This window comes from Oryctolagus cuniculus, chromosome X (genome assembly GCF_964237555.1).
Source record: "Oryctolagus cuniculus chromosome X, mOryCun1.1, whole genome shotgun sequence".
Taxonomy (NCBI): Eukaryota; Metazoa; Chordata; class Mammalia; order Lagomorpha; family Leporidae; genus Oryctolagus; species Oryctolagus cuniculus.
The window spans coordinates 2,892,055-2,907,343 of NC_091453.1; the positions used below are offsets into that span (position 1 = coordinate 2,892,055).

General features: G+C 46.7%; 2 protein-coding genes across 3 annotated transcripts in view; one reads left to right on the forward strand and one right to left on the reverse strand.

The window, feature by feature from the left end:
* The window catches only part of CTPS2 (CTP synthase 2), a 196,245-nt gene that overhangs the window by 144,136 nt on the left and 36,820 nt on the right, over positions 1-15,289 (reverse strand). The gene's annotated exons all lie outside the window — the stretch shown is intronic.
* SYAP1 (synapse associated protein 1) overlaps positions 1-15,289 on the forward strand; it is a 38,571-nt gene that overhangs the window by 10,306 nt on the left and 12,976 nt on the right. Inside the window, exons 2-5 of the mRNA XM_002719916.5 lie at positions 1,096-1,214; positions 3,129-3,195; positions 5,574-5,647; positions 12,701-12,840. Of these exons, the coding sequence (XP_002719962.1) occupies positions 1,096-1,214; positions 3,129-3,195; positions 5,574-5,647; positions 12,701-12,840 (400 nt within the window). The remainder of the gene's footprint in view (positions 1-1,095; positions 1,215-3,128; positions 3,196-5,573; positions 5,648-12,700; positions 12,841-15,289) is intronic.

Below are 15,289 nucleotides of genomic sequence, written 5' to 3' on the forward strand. Positions count from 1 at the left end.
GAGCTTCTTCCTGGTCTCCTACATGGTTGCAGGGGCCCAAGAGCCTGGGCCATCTCCCACTGCTTTTCCAGACGCATTAGCAGGGAGCTGGATCAGAAATGAGCAGCCAAGACTTGAACCAGTGCCCATATGATATGCAGGCGGAAGCCCAGCCTTTTACACCACTGTGCCAGCCCCAGGACCTTTGTATTATAGTACGGTAGAGCCCTGATACATGTTTTGGGTCTCCAGGAAAGCCGATTTCATGGTTTATTTCATAAACGGGAAAGTTTGTGTTTTCCAATTTTAATATTTTACATATTTGTTCATTCTTAAGAAAATTTTATGTTTCTGTTAGGGTGTGCCAAGATTTCTATTAATTAAAAAAATCACTCAGATTTATCATGGAGTGGGTTAATCTGGGAAAAGAGGAACATTATTTTTTGAACAGGAGGGGAGGAGGAAAAAAGTAGTATCCTTGGAGTCTAAAAAAGAGCATAAAGGAGCCTTGTTCTTGTTTGTAAGTAAGAGGGGAGATTATTTACTGAGATAAGGTAAAACTAGAGACTTGAGAAGGACAAGAAAAGCTTGAGATGGCTGGGGGGGGCGGAGTATGCCACCTGTCTTTAAAAGAGTCTAAGTAAGGGCCCTGTATGGATGACCAGTAAGTACTCTGAGAAAGTGGGACCTTTTCACCCTGGCAGCACTTGTCACTCCTTGTTTCAAGCCCTAATTAACAAGGAACACCCCCTATCATTTTCCATTCACCTACCCTCCGAATCTGAGGGTTCAACTAACTGCAGTTCAAAAATAGTTGAAAGAAACAGTGTACCTGTACTGAATAACACTTAAGATTTTTTCTTGTCATTGTAACAACTGTTTTTACATAGCATTTGCATAGTATTAGCTATTATAAGGAAACTAGAGTTTACTAAAGTATATGGGAGGATGTGTGTGGACTATATGCAAATACACCATTTTTTCTAAGGGACTTGAGTATCCCTAGAGTTTAGTATCCTTGGGGTCCCTGGAAGCAATCCCCCTTGGATACCGAGGTCCAGCTGTACAATAACCATTGTATTTGAATGAAACAGCAACCCTTTTTATTCTTTACAGATTACCTATTTAACTTTGCAACGACTGCAACAAAAAAAATAACCGAATCAGTTACTGAAACTGCACAAACCATAAAAAAATCTGTAGAAGAAGGAAAAATTGATGACATCATTGATAAGGTATGGAATTCATTAGCAGCTGATATAATGTCCCTTCTTAAGAACTTTTTAAAATCCAAGTAGGTTACCATTATTCTAATAGAACTATTAGTTGTTGAGGAGCCCAGCATGTGGAACAGCACGTTAAGCCACTGCCTACAGCGCCAACATCCCATATCAGAGCACCAGTTCAAGTCCCAAGTGCTCTACTTCTCATCCAGCTCTCTGCTAATGTGCCTGGGAAAGCAGTGGGGAAGATGGCCCAAGTGCTTGAGCTCCTGCGCCCATGTGGGAGACCTAGATGGAGTTCTTGACTCCTGGCTTCAGCCTGGCCCAGCCCTGGCCATTTGGGAAGTGAACCAGTAGATGGAAGATCTCTTTCTGTCTCTTCTTTCTCTGTCTCTGCCTTTCAAATAATAATCTTAGAAAAATTAGTTGAGATTCTTTTTTTCTCTTTCTCTTTGTATAACAAGTGGCTGCAATATAAATTACTTGATTTAAATAACTTTGGTTTTTATTTTAATGTACTCTTAAAATATTGATATTTTAATTAAATTATGTCAATTAAATGTTGAGCTAGATTTCAGGATATATGAAGTATTATAGGACAGAGAGATAGACAAACATATCCCACCCACTGGTTCACTCCCCAAATGCGTACAACAGCCAAGACTAGGCCAGGCCAAAGCCTAGAGCCAGGAACTCAATCCAGGTCTTCCACGTAGGTGGCAGGGATACAAGTATTTGAGCTATCACCTTCTATGATGTGCATTAGCAGGAAGCTGGAATTGGGAGCAGGAGCTGGAACTTGAACTCAGGTGCTTTGATAAAGGATGTGGGCATCCCAAGTAACATTTTAATCATTATGCCTTTAAAACTCTAAGAACTGGATTTGTTAATTTTTTGCAGTGTTAAAGTATAGAGTTAGGTAATTTCATTTATGTTGGTAATTACTTTAAGGAGGTCATGAATTAAACCTTAGGTATATTGTTACTTAGATATTTTTATTATATGTAATATTTGTTGGAATGAGACATGATCTATCTTATGAAATGAAATATTTATTTGTTTGAAAGGCAGAGTTGGAGGGAGAGACAGAGAGACAAGGATCTTCCATCTGTTGATTCACTCCCCAAATGGCTGCAATGGCTGAGGCTGGGCCAGGTTGAAGCCAGGAGCCAGGAGGTTTATCAGGATCTCCCACGTAGGTAGCAGGAGCCCAAGCACTTGGCCATCTTCTGCTGCTGTACTAGGTACATTATCAGGGAGCTGGATCAGAAGCAGAGCAGCTGGGACTTGAACTGGTGCCCATATAAGACGCCAGCATCCCAGACAGTGGCTTAACCTACTGCACCACAACACCAGCCCCGGAAATTTAGTTTTTAATTCTTTTATTTTTGCAGTTGAAGAACTGATGTGTCATAAAGGAGGCTGTATACTTAAAATTCAAAAACATTGGGGCTGCAATTGTGTTGTGTCAAGTAAAGCTGCCACCTGTGACTCTGACACCCGATATGGGTGCCAGTTCATGTCCCAGCTGCTCCACTTTTGATCCAGCTCCCTGCTAATGGCCTGGGAAAAGCAGCAGAAATGGCCCAAGTGTTTGGGTCCCTGCCACCCACATGGGAGACCCCGAAGACGCTCCTGGCTTTGGCCTGGCCCAGCCCTGACCATTGCAGCAGCAATCTGGGGAGTGAGCCAGCGGATGGAAGAAATGTTTCTCCCTCCCTCCCTCTCTCTGACTCTGACTAGCTCTTTAAAAAATTTCAAAAACGTTGAAGATCCTCTGTTGTTGGGAAAATGGGGAAGTATCACTTATTAGCCTTTTTATTCAAAGAAAATGAATGCAGTGTCTCAAATAGAGTTCAAAAATCTTGAGTGTAATTCTTATAATAAATTTTTCAGAGTAATTTAACTATGTATTTTTTCTAACAGACAATAATAGGAGATTTTCAGAAGGAGCAGAAAAAATTTGTTGAGGAACAACATACAAAAAAGTCTGGTATGGTATAGGTTTATCCTATTTAATATGCCAAGTTTTATTTATTTTTTACAGATTCATTTATTTATTTGAAAGAGTGACAGAGAAAGAGGGAGAGACAGAGAGAGAGGTTTTTCCATCTGTTGGTTCACTCCCCAAATGGTTCACTCCAGGTCTGGGAGCCAGGAGCCAGAAACTCCATCCTGGTCTCCTACATTGGTAGCAGGCACCCGTGTATCTGGGGCATCATCTGCTTCCTAGGCCCATTAGCAGGGAGTTAGTTCAGAAGTAGAGTAGCCAGAACTAGAACCAGTGCTCCAGCATAGGATGTGGGTGTCCCCTGAGGTGGCTTTAACTGTTGTACCACAACATTGGCCCCAACCTGCCAAGTTTTTTTGAGCACCTACTATGTGCCAGATATCACACTAGTTCTGTTGGTCAGCACTACTCTAAATTAAACAGATGGGCTCCCAGAGCAGTTTGTTTCTGTTTGAAGCATGGAGGAGACTTCTGGCTAGTGATACAGATTAATAGTCAAGTCATATAAGAACCACCAGAGTAGGTGAATGCTTTTTTGTTTTTAGATTTATTTTATTTATTTGAAAGGCAGAGTTACAGAGATGTGGGAGATGAGGAGGGAGAGAGAGAGAGAGGGAGCTCTTCCATCCGCTGGTTCACTCCCTAAATGGCTACAACAGCCGAGGCTAAGCTAGGTCAAAACCAGGAGCCAGGAGCTTCATCTGGATCAACGATGTGGGTGCAGCGGCCCAAGCACTTGGGTCATCTTCCATTGCTTTCCCAAGAGCATTAGCAGGGAGCTGGATTGGAAGTGGAGCAGCTGGGATTTGAACTGGTGCCCATATGGGATGCTGGCATTGTAGGTGACTGCTTAACGTGCTGCACCACAACACCAGCCCCAAGTGAGCTCCTTTATGAAACATGTCACACATGAGCAGAAGATACACAGTGTTTAGGGAGAGGAAGAGGGAAGACAGTTACTGAGTAACATCTCCTTTAATGAAAGGAAGAAGCAACAGTCAGCAAGGTTTAGTGATTTGCTGAAGAGCACTCAATTGATAAGTGATGAAATTGAAATCTACCTTAAGAACCAGTGGCCATCTACCCCAGAGAGAGGACAACTGAGGAGAGAAGCAATGGAATTCCAGAGAGGGGAGAATTTCAAGGAGTGCGCAGTCAGCTATGTGGGATAGGGCTAAGAAGTCCAGATAGATGCCCAGGAGGAAAGGTACCACGGAAACATTTCAAGTGCACATGTTCACAGTTGCTGTAACCGTACCACTTACCCTTATCTCCAGTTTTCCAGATAAAGAAACTGGTCTAGAGGGAGGAGAACGAAGAGATGTCCTTGAGATTTGACAACTGGGAGGTTATTGATCACCCTAAAAAGAGCAGTTTCAGAGGGTCTGGGGCTGGGGGTGTCTTATCCATACCAGAAGTGGGGCTTTATTTATTTGAGAGGCAGGGTTACAGACAGAGAGAGGGAGAGACAGAGAGAAAGGTCTGCCATCCACTGGTTCACTCCCCAAATGGCTGCAAGGGCTGGAGCTGGGCCAATCTGAAGCCAGGAGCCAGGAGCTTCTTCCCGGTCTCCCACATGGGTGCGGGGGCCCAAGGACTTGGGCCATCTTCCAGTGCTTTCCCAGGCTATAAGCAGTGAGCTGGATTGAAAGAGGAGCAGCCAGGACACAAGCCAGTACCCACATGAGATGCCAGCACCGCAGGCAGAGGCTTAGCCTCTGTTAGCACTCTACAGTGCTGACATTGATGTTTTCCTTAGAATGTGATAGTGTGGTCATATTACTTTATAATTAACAATTTGGATATAATTGCCATCATTTGCTGGCTTAGGACAAACTGGAATGAACCAGTCTGTCCTTTTGTCCATCCACACATCTTGAAAGATTGACCTTTTCACCATGAAACGGGTTTCCCTTCAGTCTGCCTTGTGTTGTGAGACCGGTAGGACTAGCATCTAGTGTTGAGGCACCACCGCCTACAATGCTGGCATCACAATGGGCACTGGTTCGTGTCCTGGCTGCTCCACTTCCGATCTCTGATGATGGCCTAGGAAAAGCAGCAGAAAATGGCCCAAGTGTTTGGGTCCCTGCCACCAACTTGGGAGACCCAAAAGAAGCTCCTGGCTCCTGGCTTTGGCCTGACTTGGCCTAGCTCTGGCCATTGTGGCCATCTGGGGGGTGAACCAGCCAATGGAAGACTGTGTGTGTGTGTGTTTGTGTGTTTGTGTGTGTGTGTGTGTCTCCTTTCTCTGTAGCTCTAAAATTTTGCTGTTTTAAATGGTCATATAGAAATTTTATCATTCTTTTAAATCATAGATTGCATTATAACCTATTTTTTGTCTTTGCCATTAAAAACCGTAGAAGCTGCTGTGCCCCCATGGGTTGATAGCAATGATGAAGAAACAATTCAGCAACAAATTTTGGCCTTATCAGCTGTAAGTATCTGTAATACCCTGGATAAAACGTAGTTTTTCCTTATCCTGGTACATCTCTGTTAATATGACTGTATCCTTAGCAGAATTTTTTTCTATATAGTTGTTTTAATATTTCAGTATGTTAGGAACTGTATTAGCTTATCATTATTACAACAAAATACCTGAGACAACTAACTTTATAAAGAGAACAGGTTTATTTTGGCTCACAATTTTAAAGGTTTAAGCCCAAGATTGGGTGGCCCCATTGGTTTGGTGTCTGGTGAGGGGTAGTAGATGGCAGTGGTGGAGTTCGTGTGGAGGTAGTTTCACATGGCAAGCTAGGAAGCAGAGAGAGTGGGTGGGCCCAGACTCAGGCTTTTATAGCAACCCTCATGTGAGAATTGAAGAGATCACATAAGAAGAACCCTTCTAGGACAGTCCCCAGTGACCTAAGGACCTCCAGCTAGGCCCTACCACCTAAAGGTTTTACTGCCTCCCGCTAGCACCACCCTGGGGACTAAGCCTTTAACATATTCAAACCATAGCAAGAATTCAACTTCCTTCCTCCCTCCCTCCCTCCCTCCCTCCTTTCCTCAGAAAGTGACAGAAAGAGAGAGAGAGATCTTCCATCCACTGTTCACTCCTTAAATGGCCATAACAGCTGGAGCTAGACCAGGCTGCAGCCAGGAGCCAGGAACTCCATCTCTGTCCCCCATGTGGGTGGCAGGGACTCAAGTACTTGAGCCATCATTGGCTGCCTCCCAGGCACATTAGCAGGGAGCTGGATCAGAAGTGGAGTAGCCAGCACTCAAACTGGTGCTCCTGTATGGAATGAGGACACCCCATGCAGCAGGTTAACTGGCAGTGTCACAGCACCTGCCTCTTTATTTACTTTTAATTTGTTTATCCTTAAGTTCTGTTTTAGCCTTAAAATGATTCTTTTATAGTATTTTAAAATATTTTATATATAATCTTTCGAGATATATGAACATATTGAGTTTTTAGGCAGCATTCTATTTCTTGTAAATTAAATGATTGTGTTCCATATTTTGGCTTTACTCTATGTGTTTGTTGGAAAGTGAAATTGATAGAGCTAAAACTCCATGTGCACCCACAGACATTTACCTCTGGATTTTATCTTTTTGGAACCTGCAGAGTTGAGGGTTTGTATCCTCATTGGACAGGTGAGGAGCCTGAGACTCTGAAATGTCATACTCATTTATTTTTTTTTAAGATTTTATGTATTTATTTGAGAGGTAGAGTTACAGACAGATAGAAAGGTCTTCCATCTGCTAGTTCATTCCACAAATGGTTGCAACGGCTAGAGCTGGGCTGGATCCGAAGCCAGGAGCCAGGCGTTTCTTCTGGGTCTCCCACTTGGGTGCAAAGGCCCAAACAATTGGGCCATCCTCTGCTGCTTTCCCAGGCCATAACAGAGAGTTGGATCGGAAGAGGAGCACCTGGGACACAAACCACCGCCAATATGGGATGCCAGCACTGCAGGTGGAAGCTTAGCCTACTGTGCCACAGCTCCAGCCCCATATTCATTTCTTAGCCATATTTTCCACCTGGCTGTGAGCTCTTTGAAAGCAAAAGCCAGCACTGATCTCTTTATCTTCCACACCCAGCACACTGCGTGACACACTACTTCATGGATAGATCTTTTCGCTCTTGTCAGTGCTTTTCAAGCTTTTTTTTTTTTTTTTAAACAGACAAAATTACCAATGCAATTTCAGTTTATAAAGCATAGACCCAAGCTCCTGTCCATTGTGATCCCCAGGGAATTTTAAGTTTTTCTTTCCATTTAGTAAACTCTTTAAAAGGACTAAGCATCCATTACTAGTTGAGTGTGACTGCTGTGTGTTTTACTTATGATTGCTATAGCCAACCTTGACACCCAGGGCACATAACTGCTTTTCCTGAGTAGAGAACTAGGACTAGAGTCAGTGTTATTATCAGGTCAAATATCAGAGCCTCACCAGTCAAATCCCCATAGCTCCTCTGTCCCATAGACCTGTTCCTGTCCTCATCTTCTCCATTGCAGAATATGCCAGCCATGTTTCTAGTAAAACCCTGTGCTACCTCCTGGTGCTGGACCTCTCCCCCACTGCCAGTGCCTATTCCATCCTGTCGGCACTGTATTTGGAATGTGACTCTAGTCCACTTCTTCACTGCCACCCCTTGGCCCTGGTCCTGTCACCTCCTGTTTCCCTTTTCAGTACCATTTCATCTCCACAGCCAGAGGGATCCGTCTAGGGTGTAAATCACTTCGCATCTCTCCTCTACTTAGACCCTTCCAGTGGAGTCTCATCGCTTGTAGACTCCAAGCTAAACTCCTGAGCTAGCTCAGGCCTTGGCTCTGCCCACCTCGCCTCCTCCTTGCCTGCTCCCGACTCCCAGCGTTCCAGCTATGCTGTTGCATTGTCCTGCTTTAGGGCCTTTGTGTTTTGGGTGCCCTCTTCCTGGAACCCATCCTCTACATTGTTCTACAAGATCCCAGCACAGATGTCACTTCATCCTGAGGCCTTTCTTCACCACTCATTCAGCCCTCCATCCCTGGTCACCCTGTCTTCTGGCCATACCAATCTAAATCATTGTCCCTCTCTCCCTTCCTGTGCCTCCTACCCTGCCCCTACCACATGTCTAAGTGCCGTGAAGGCAGGGACTGCACTTGTCCTCTTCCCTGGTGAGCAGGCTACATGACCAAAAAGTTCCCAAGCTTTCTATGTCAGCCAGAGGCTTTGAAACCTCTCCACTGTGTCCTTTATCATGGCTGCTGAATCTGTTAAGGAATACACTGAATTGCTTTGAGAGAGAGATCCAAAAATGCAGTAGCCGGGCTGGCACTGTGGCGTAGTGGGTAGAGCCGCCACCTACAAATGCCAGCATCCCATATGGGTGCTGGTTTGAGTCCCGGCTGCTCCACTTCCGATTCAGCTCTCTGCTGTGGCCTGGGAAAGCAGTGGAAGATGGTCCAAGTCCTTGGGCCCCTGCACCCATGTGGGAGACCCAGAAGAAGCTCCTGGCTCCTGGCTTCGGATTGGTGCAACTCCAACCGTTGCAGCCATTTGGGGAGTGAACCAGCGGATGGAAGACTTACTTTCTCTCTCTCTCTCTCTCTGCCTTTCCTCTCTCTGTGTAACTCTGACTTTCAAGTAAAAAATAAATATCTTTAAAAAAAAAGTATGTTCTCTTTTTTAAAAAAATGCAGTAGCTTAAAAAGCTATGGGTTTCTTTCTCTCTTCTCTTCCTGCCTCTTCCCTTGCCTTCCTCCATCTTCCCCCATCACGTGACAATCCTGAAGTAGATGGTCCAAGTAGTTGTGCTTTGGCCCATGAGGTCATCTGAGGACCTGAATGTTATCTGACCTTATCTGTGTTGTGGAAGCCAGTTCCCCATGGCCATGACTGTGTTCCAGCCTGTGGTTGGGAAAGAGGTAGAAGTGCCAAACCATTGCAGACTGAGACCCAGAAACTGCACCTATCAGTTAGGCCTACAGCCCTTTGGGAGCTTAGACACATGGCCAGCCCTGGGTGCAAGGAAGCCTGGGAAATCTGGTCTGGCTAAGTGACTGGATGCCCCATCTAGAATGCAGAGCTGTGATCCTGAGAGGAAGGCAGGAGGAAATGGATACTGGGAGACAATGAGCAATCTCTCCAGAGTTGCCTTACATTCTCTGACTTACCCAGGCACTAGCTTGGGACAATCTGGAGTCAGTTGAATAGCACTTGAATCTTCCTGAAGTGAGGAGCCACTTAGGACCACATAATACATGAGAACAAGTTGATGGAAGAGGGCCCAGCATTGTGCGGCAGGTTAAGCAAATAAGCCAGGGTCTTGGGTGGAAGCTCCTGGCCCCAGTAGTGCTCAGAGGGTTTGGCGAGGAAATCGATGAGCTTCTTCCCAGCATGGACCCACTCAGAGAACAGTATGTGTCGCTCTTTGTCACCATTGAGGTCCCAGGTCCCTGATACAGGGACTGAGGCAGCAAAGCTCAGTATACATTTGTTAGTAGCAGAGCCCATGGGCAAAAGCCTAGTTGGTGCCTAATTAAGAAATGTGTGTTGCTGGGGCTAACCTTGTGTTACAGCAGGTTACGCCACTGCTTGCAATGCTGGCATCCCATATGGGTTCTGGTTCAAGTCCCAGCTGCTTTGCTTCCAATCCAGATCCCTGCTAATGTGCTAAGGAAAGCAGCAAAAGATGGTCCAAGTCCTTGGGCCCCTGCCACACATGTGGGAGACTCATTGGAGTTCCAAGTTCTTGGCTTTGGCTTGGACCAGCCATTGTGACCGTTTCAGAAGTGAATCAGCCCCTATATCAGAGGGACAGTTCAAGTTCCAGCTGCTCTGATCCAGCTTCCTGCTGAAGCACCTGGGAAGGCAGCTGAAGCTGGTCCAAGTTCTTGGGCCTTGATACACATGTGGAGATGAGGATAGAGTTCCTAACTCCTAGCCTCCTAGCTTTGGCTGGGCCCAGATCTGGTTGCTGTGGCCATTTGGAGAGTGAGCCAGGGAGTGAAAGATATCTCTCTCTCTCTCTCTCTTTCTCTCTCTCGTCACTCTGCCTTTCAAATAAATAAATACCTATACAATTTTTAAAAATTTTTTGTTTATTTGAAAGGCAGAGTTAGATTTTCCATCCACTTCCCAAATGGCTGCAGTGACCAGGGCTGTGCCATTTCCAGGTCTGCCCTGCTGCTTTGCAGCCATTAGCAGGAAATTGGATCAGAAGCAAAGCAGGGGCCGGCACTGTGGCATAGAGGGTAAAGCCACTTGCAGTACTGGCATCCCATATGGGTGCCAGTTCAAGTCCCGGCTGCTCCACTTCTGATCCAGCTCTCTGGTATGGCCTGGGAAAGCAGTAGAAGATGGCTCAGGTCCTTGGGTCCCTGCACCTGTGTGGGAGACCCAGGGGAAGCTCCTGGCTCCTAGCTTGGGATCAGCACAGCTCTGGCCATTGCAGCCAACTGGGGAGTGAACCAGCAGATGGAAGACCTCTCTCTCTTTCTGCCTCTTTTTTTTTTTTTTTTTTTTTTTTTTTTTTTTTTTTTTTTTTTTTTTGACAGGCAGAGTGGACAGTGAGAGAGAGAGACAGAGAGAAAGGTCTTCCTTTGCCGCTGGTTCACCCTCCAATGGCCGCCGCTGCAGCCGGCGCACCGCGCTGATCCTGGCAGGAGCCAGGAGCCAGGTGCTTTTCCTGGTCTCCCATGGGGTGCAGGGCCCAAGCACCTGGGCCATCCTCCACTGCACTCCCTGGCCATAGCAGAGAGCTGGCCTGGAAGAGGGGCAACCGGGACAGAATCCGGCGCCCCAACCGGGACTAGAACCCGGTGTGCCGGCGCCGCAAGGTGGAGGATTAGCCTATTGAGCCACGGCGCCGGCTTTCTTTCTGCCTCTTAATTTTTTAAAAGAAGTAGCAAATTAGCCAGAACTTGAACTAGTGTCCATATGGCATGTAGGTGGCAGCTTAACCCATTATGCCATAACACTGGCCCCCATACATAAATCTTTATTAAAAATAAAAGTAAGGGGCCAGCATTGTGGTTTAGTAGGTTAAGCCACCACCTGTGGCACCAGTTTGAGTCCCAGCTGCTCTACTTCTCATCCAGCTCTCTGCTGATATATCTGGGAAAGCACCAGAGGATGACCCAAGTGCTTAGACCCTTGCACCCGTGTGAAGGAAGCTCCTGGCTTCAGCCTGACCCAACCCCAGCTGTTGCAGCCATTTGGGGAGTGAACCAGTGGATGGAAGATTTCTGTGTGTGTCTCTCTCTCCGTAACTCTGCCCTTCAAATAAATCATTTTTGTTGTGTTGTTAAATTGGACAGAGTCATTTATTTATTTTTAAAGATTTTATTTTATTTGTTTGAAAGGCAAAGTTAGAGGCAGAGAGAGACATCTTCCATCTGCTTGGGCCATCCTCCACTGCTTTCCCAGGTGCATTAACAGGGAAACTGGATGGGAAGTGGAGCAGCCAGGACTCAAACCAGCACCAGTATGGAATGTGGGTGTTGCAGGCAATGGCTTTACCCACTGTAGCACAATGCCAGCAACTAAAATACATCTCTTTTTTTTTAAAAAAAAAAAAAAGAAAAAGAAATGAATTGGGGTGTGCAGTTGTACATCTCTGGGAGGTAACAGGTGATGGCCCAACTGCTTGGACCCCTGGTACCCATGTGGTAGACCCAGGTTGAGTTACAGGTTCCTGGCCTCAGTATGGCCCAGCCCTGGCTGTTGTGGGCATTTGGAGCATGAACTAGCTAGTGGAATGTCTCTCTCTTTTCTTTCTTTCCCTACCGCCTTTCAAAAAAAAAAAAGTAAAAATAAATAACATTTTTTTAAAAGAAATGTTGGGTCATATATTTCCCTTTGCTAACATGACTTGCTGACTCTTCAATTGTTTCTTTTTTTTTTTTTTTTTTTTTTTTATTTTTTGATAGGCAGAGTGGACAGTGAGAGAGAGAGACAGGTCTTCCCTTGCCGTTGGTTCACCCTCCAATGGCCGCCGCTGCAGCCGGCGCAGCGCGCTGATCCGATGGCAGGAGCCAGGAGCCAGGTGCTTTTTCCTGGTCTCCCATGGGGTGCAGGGCCCAAGCACCTGGGCCATCCTCCACTGCACTCCCTGGCCATAGCAGAGAGCTGGCCTGGAAGAGGGGCAACCGGGACAGAATCCGGCGCCCCGACCGGGACTAGAACCCGGTGTGCCGGCGCCGCAAGGTGGAGGATTAGCCTATTGAGCCACGGCGCCGGCTCAATTGTTTCTAAAAGGATTTACAGTAGCTTGCACATAACTAAAGGTGCCCACCAAAACAGACATGTATGTACGATGTCAAAATGTGATTTCAGCCAGCTGCATGCTGGCATTTCCTGGCCTCCCAAGTGGTCTGTCCAGATGAGAGTGTTAGGAAATAGGAGGAAGGACCAGTTCACCAGTCTGTCTTCCATGATAGGTTAAGGGTAGCCCATCAAAGGCTTTACGGGGAATTCAGTAGGTGGCCAGCCCACCATACACTGTTACTTATTCATTGCCTTTTGTGGTTTTCCCCCATGTTTGTCTCCTTTCTCATCAAAGGACAAGAGGAATTTCCTTCGTGACCCGCCAGCCGGTGTGCAGTTTAATTTCGACTTTGATCAGATGTACCCTGTTGCCCTGGTCATGCTGCAAGAGGACGAGCTGCTGAGCAAGATGAGATTTGCCCTTGTCCCAAAACTGTGAGCACTGTTTTCTCAAGCTGCAGGGCGCTGCTTATGCAGTGCGCGCTCCCCTTCCTGGTGGCCTCAGCCAGGTGCACAGTGTCAGAGAAGACTCTGGGAGGGGCCCGAGTGCTCTCAGAGCATCTGTCTGCTCATAAAAGCAGCCCCAAGACTTTGAGGTGGAGATGGGAAATTCTCTTTTGTCCCAGTTATAAGGTAGAACACATTTTCCTCCTAAAACAACAAACATGACCAAGTTAAAATCCAGGTCTACAAGGCCCATCAGGACCTTTGTCTTTCTGGAAAGAGACAGGACCGTTTTTCCAAGCTGACGACATTTCCCACTGAGGCCCTGCCCTTCCAGCAGGTGGTTTTTCCTCTGCAAAAGTTCCCCTCTGTCCAGTGCACACCTAAAGTCTCCTGTGGCTTTTTGTAATGACTCTGCCAACAGAGGGCGCCCTTCCTCTGGCTGCATGCTTGACTTTGGGCTGTGTGCCCCTCCCTCCACTCTCCCTAATCTTTTCCAGTCCAGTCCCTTGTATTGAAAATCTGTCTCATTTTTGCAATCAGCATTTTTTTTTTCACAGAGTGGACAGTGAGAGAGAGAGACAGAGAAAAAGGTCTTCCATTAGCCGTTGGTTCACCCTCCAATGGCCGCCGTGGCTGGCGCACCGCGCTGATCCGATGGCAGGAGCCAGGTACTTATCCTGGTCTCCCATGGGGTGCAGGGCCCAAGCACCTGGGCCATCCTCCACTGCCCTCCCTGGCCACAGCAGAGAGCTGGCCTGGAAGAGGGGCAACCGGGACAGAATCTGGCACCCCGACCGGGACTAGAACCCGGTGTGCCAGCGCTGCAAGGCGGAGAATTAGCCTAGTGAGCCGCGGCGCCGGCTGCAATCAGCATTCTTATCCCGGGAATATTCCCTTTTTCTTAGCACTCTTAACCTTTGTTACACAGAGACAGGGTCTTAGGGTTCCCCAAGGACATGAGTTTTCGTGACCTATTTTTTTCTCGGCCATTTTTCTGGAATGTTCATAGGGGTTTTGGGCTCTTATGGTTCATAGGCTGTCTGTACCTGTCCTGGCACATTAATAGCATTGTCTTGAAAGGATGCTTGGCCACTCTCTACTGGAACAGGCCTTTGAGACTGGGGAGTCTTAGAAGGCTGTATGCAAGTAGCTTCCCCTGAGAGGACTCCTCAACTTCCTGGCAGGCTGCAGGCAGGACAGTGACAAGAGCTTGGCTTGTCATCAGGGAACATGCAGACTTTCCCCTGGCCCCTGTGGCTTCAGTACAATGTTGCCCCCGCAGCCTCAGCTGCACCTGCTGTCCCAATTAGTGAGCCGTCTCTGTGCTTCATGGGAAGGACAGGATAGAGTCCAGAGCTGGCTCCACTCCTCCTATGTGCAGCCCAGCCTGCAGCAGTCCTGGCCTCCAGAGGATCTGGCTGCATCCCACTCCACGGTCTCTCTGCACTTCCACCCGAAAAGCAGGCCTGCTTCTTGCCAGCTGCCCCTCCTGCAGATAGCTCAAGGCCCCTGTCTCTGATCAATAAAGTACATTCCTGTTTGTCTCTCCCACGCCCAGTCTTTTGTCCTTACAGGATTTATCTTTGTAATTCCTTCTCTGTTATTTCCGAAGTATTTTCAGAGGGAGCACAGACATGTGTGTGTCTGCCCTGCTGTGTGTAGCTGGCTACATAGGGATCTTAGTAAACATTTCTTGGCTCTTTGGTTCATACCCACAGCAGCACAAGTCTTTGTCTGTGTGAGGACACCACTTTGGAAATGTTCTTCCAGACTTGGAGAAATGGCTATATAGAATCTTTTCTTTATTTTTATTCTTTGTAGTGCAACTCTGCTCCCTGTGAGTGATGAAATTTTTTTTAAGATTTATTTATTTATTTGAGAGGCAGAGTTAGAGAGAGCAGTCTTCCATCCACTGGTTCACTCCCCAAATGACCTCAACGGCCAGAGCTGGGCCAATCTGAAGCCAGGAGCAGGAGCCTCCTCCAGATCTCCCACGCAGGTGCAGGGGCCCAAGGACTTGAGCCATCTTCTACTGCTTTCCCAGGCCACAGCAGAGAGCTGGATCGGAAGTGGAGCAGCCAGGACTGGAACCGGCACATATATGGGATGCTGGCACTTCAGGCAGCAACTTTACCCAGTATGCCACAGTGCTGGCCCCTAATGATGAATTTCTACAACCCTCCATAACTCTCCCAAAAGAAGAGTATACGTTTTATGACTAAAATCTTATTTACATATTTTTTTAGATTGTGTCTAAAATACCTATTTTGCATTAAGGATACATAAGAAGAACCATCTAATCTGTTTCTGCATATGCTCACAACATCCTAGTAATGGACTTTTTAAAAAAGATTTGTTTATTTATGTACTTATTTGAAAGGCAGAGTGACAGAAAGAGAGGAAAAGACCCAGAAAGAAATCTTCCATCTGAGTCACT